We start from the raw sequence: 2263 nt of genomic DNA, 5'->3' as shown, positions 1-2263 counted from the left end.
CAGGCTGGTCTCGAACTCACAGAGATCCGCCTGCCTCTGCCTCCCGAGTGCTGGGATTAAAGGCGTGTGCCACCACCGCCCGGCTTGTGTGTGTATTTTTGAGACAAGGTCTTAATATAGAGGCTGGCTAGCCTGGAAATTCACTGTATAGACCAGGATGGCCTAAAATTCATAAAGATCCACCTGCCTCTGCCTCCAGAATGCTGGGATTAAAGGTGTGTTCAAGCATGCCTAGATGTGACTAGAGTTTTTAAAGTTTATAATTCTGCAGCCAGTACTGCACTCAAGACAGCATGACATTTCCCTTCCCTGGCAGCTGTGCAAATTCTGTCCCCTACTGGTTTGTCTTCTCCAGAGGTTTTTATTTTCTCATACTTGGAGGTGTACGCCTGCTGTTTTTGTTTGTTTTATGTCATATTAATTATTAGTTAGAATAGTTGTTTGATTTCATTGTTTAAAACTTTTACCTTTCTGTTCTCTAAGGAAATAAAATATGATTGTAACCAATTCTTCCTTAATTTATTATAATCCACACATCTTACAGCTAGAAAAGTGATAGCTTTACAATACAGGCTGGTAATCGTGTTTATTTTTCAAACTTTTCAGATTTCTTTTGATGGAATTTATGCAAACGTGAGGATGGTTCATATACTTACATCAGTGGTTGTAAGTTAACCATATTATTGGGGATAAATTCCTTTGGGGTGGAATATTTCATAGAGTTAAAATGTAGAGAGCGAGTCTCAGCCTAATATTTTTAGGTCATACTTAATGAAGATGATTTTAAAAATACATTAGAATAATTTTCAATTTATTATAACTCGGTAAAAATATTCTTGCTAACCCTGCTGTATGTATGATAGTGATTATAGCTGATTCTCCTTTGAATAATATTTTGTTATCTGATGGAAGTGTGGACAGAAAAATACATAGCTTTAGTATTCAGTTCATATTTTGGAGTTGCCAGTTCTATACCATGTAGAGAATTTAGTGTAATGTTAATGTGTTGAAACTTTATCATTGCTTGTCAATATCCAATACTGAATGAGGTCTTAATGTAAAGTGAAATGAAAACACTTCTCTCTGATAGTGAGGTAGCACACTATTTAAAAAAAAATTGTGTTTTCTAGGGATCGAAATGTGAAGTACAAGTGAAAAATGGAGGTGTATATGAAGGAGTTTTTAAAACATACAGTCCTAAGGTAATTTTCACTATTTGGTCATCTATGTATGGTCATGCCACTTCAATAGGTCTGAGCTTGCTGTGGATCTATCTGACAGTTGAGCTCATGAGTGTTTTCCTGCTCACCACCCAATCTATTCAGTTTTAAAAACCACTTGAATTTTTCTCTCTCGTAACAAATTCTTATTATTTAATAACTGATTTGTATATCTGAAAATACTGTATGTGTTGATGATATGCAACCATTTTCAGCTTTGTCAGCTACCAGAGGTGTGTGCTGAGTTACTTCTCTCTGTTAACACTAGTGTACTTCAGATACACTGTAACAAGAATAGCTTTTAGTTCTGAGGATTTCTAGAATTTGGGTACATGACAAGAGCTAGTTCCGGGAAGGGCGCCAAAGCTACAGAGAAACCCTGTATCGAAAAACCAAAAAAAAAAAAAAAAGATTACATTTCTAAACAGGACATGATGGTCAGGTTTTCTCATGATGTTTACTTTTGCTTTGATGAGTTAAATATCCCAGTAAATATTATTTAATAATGTTTTTAATGTTTGTTAATTTTTTTATTTAGTGTGATTTGGTACTTGATGCTGCACATGAGAAAAGTACAGAATCCAGTTCGGGGCCAAAACGTGAAGAAATAATGGAGAGTATTTTGTTCAAATGCTCAGACTTCGTTGTAGTACAATTTAAAGATACAGACTCCAATTACGCACGAAGAGGTAGGCTTTTGTTTCCAAGTCACCCTAGCCCTCCTGATGTAATAGACTCACTCCAGCAATTACACAGACTTGCTTTTCCCTCCCTTGAGACAGGATCTTGCTTTGTGGCTCAGACTGACCTTGTCCTCCTGTTCTTCCTACTTTTGCTTTCCTGGTGCTGAGGTTGTAGGTCTTTGCCTTCAGGCCAGGGAATGAGATGATCTTTTTTAAATAGGGTAACATAATTTCTTTCTTTCTTTCTTTCTTTCTTTCTTTCTTTCTTTCTTTCTTTCTTTCTTTCCTTCCTTCCTTCCTTCCTTCCTTCCTTCCTTCCTTCCTTCCTTCCTTCTTTCTTTCTTTCTTTCTTTCTTTCTT

The 2263-nt window shown here is 36.3% G+C and overlaps 1 protein-coding gene across 2 annotated transcripts in view; it reads left to right on the top strand.

The window, feature by feature from the left end:
- Positions 1 to 2263, top strand: part of Atxn2 (ataxin 2) — a 63422-nt gene that overhangs the window by 2310 nt on the left and 58849 nt on the right. For both annotated transcript variants that reach the window (XM_026784331.1, XM_026784326.1), the window contains exons 2-4: positions 607 to 666; positions 1131 to 1202; positions 1759 to 1909. In XM_026784331.1, coding sequence (XP_026640132.1) covers positions 640 to 666; positions 1131 to 1202; positions 1759 to 1909 — 250 coding nt within the window. In that variant the 5' untranslated portion in view covers positions 607 to 639. The remainder of the gene's footprint in view (positions 1 to 606; positions 667 to 1130; positions 1203 to 1758; positions 1910 to 2263) is intronic.

The sequence above is a fragment of the Microtus ochrogaster genome, chromosome 2, assembly GCF_000317375.1.
Source record: "Microtus ochrogaster isolate Prairie Vole_2 chromosome 2, MicOch1.0, whole genome shotgun sequence".
NCBI lineage: Eukaryota > Metazoa > Chordata > Mammalia > Rodentia > Cricetidae > Microtus > Microtus ochrogaster.
Note: the sequence above shows the minus strand (reverse complement) of the source record. Positions and strands in the feature narration are given on the sequence as shown.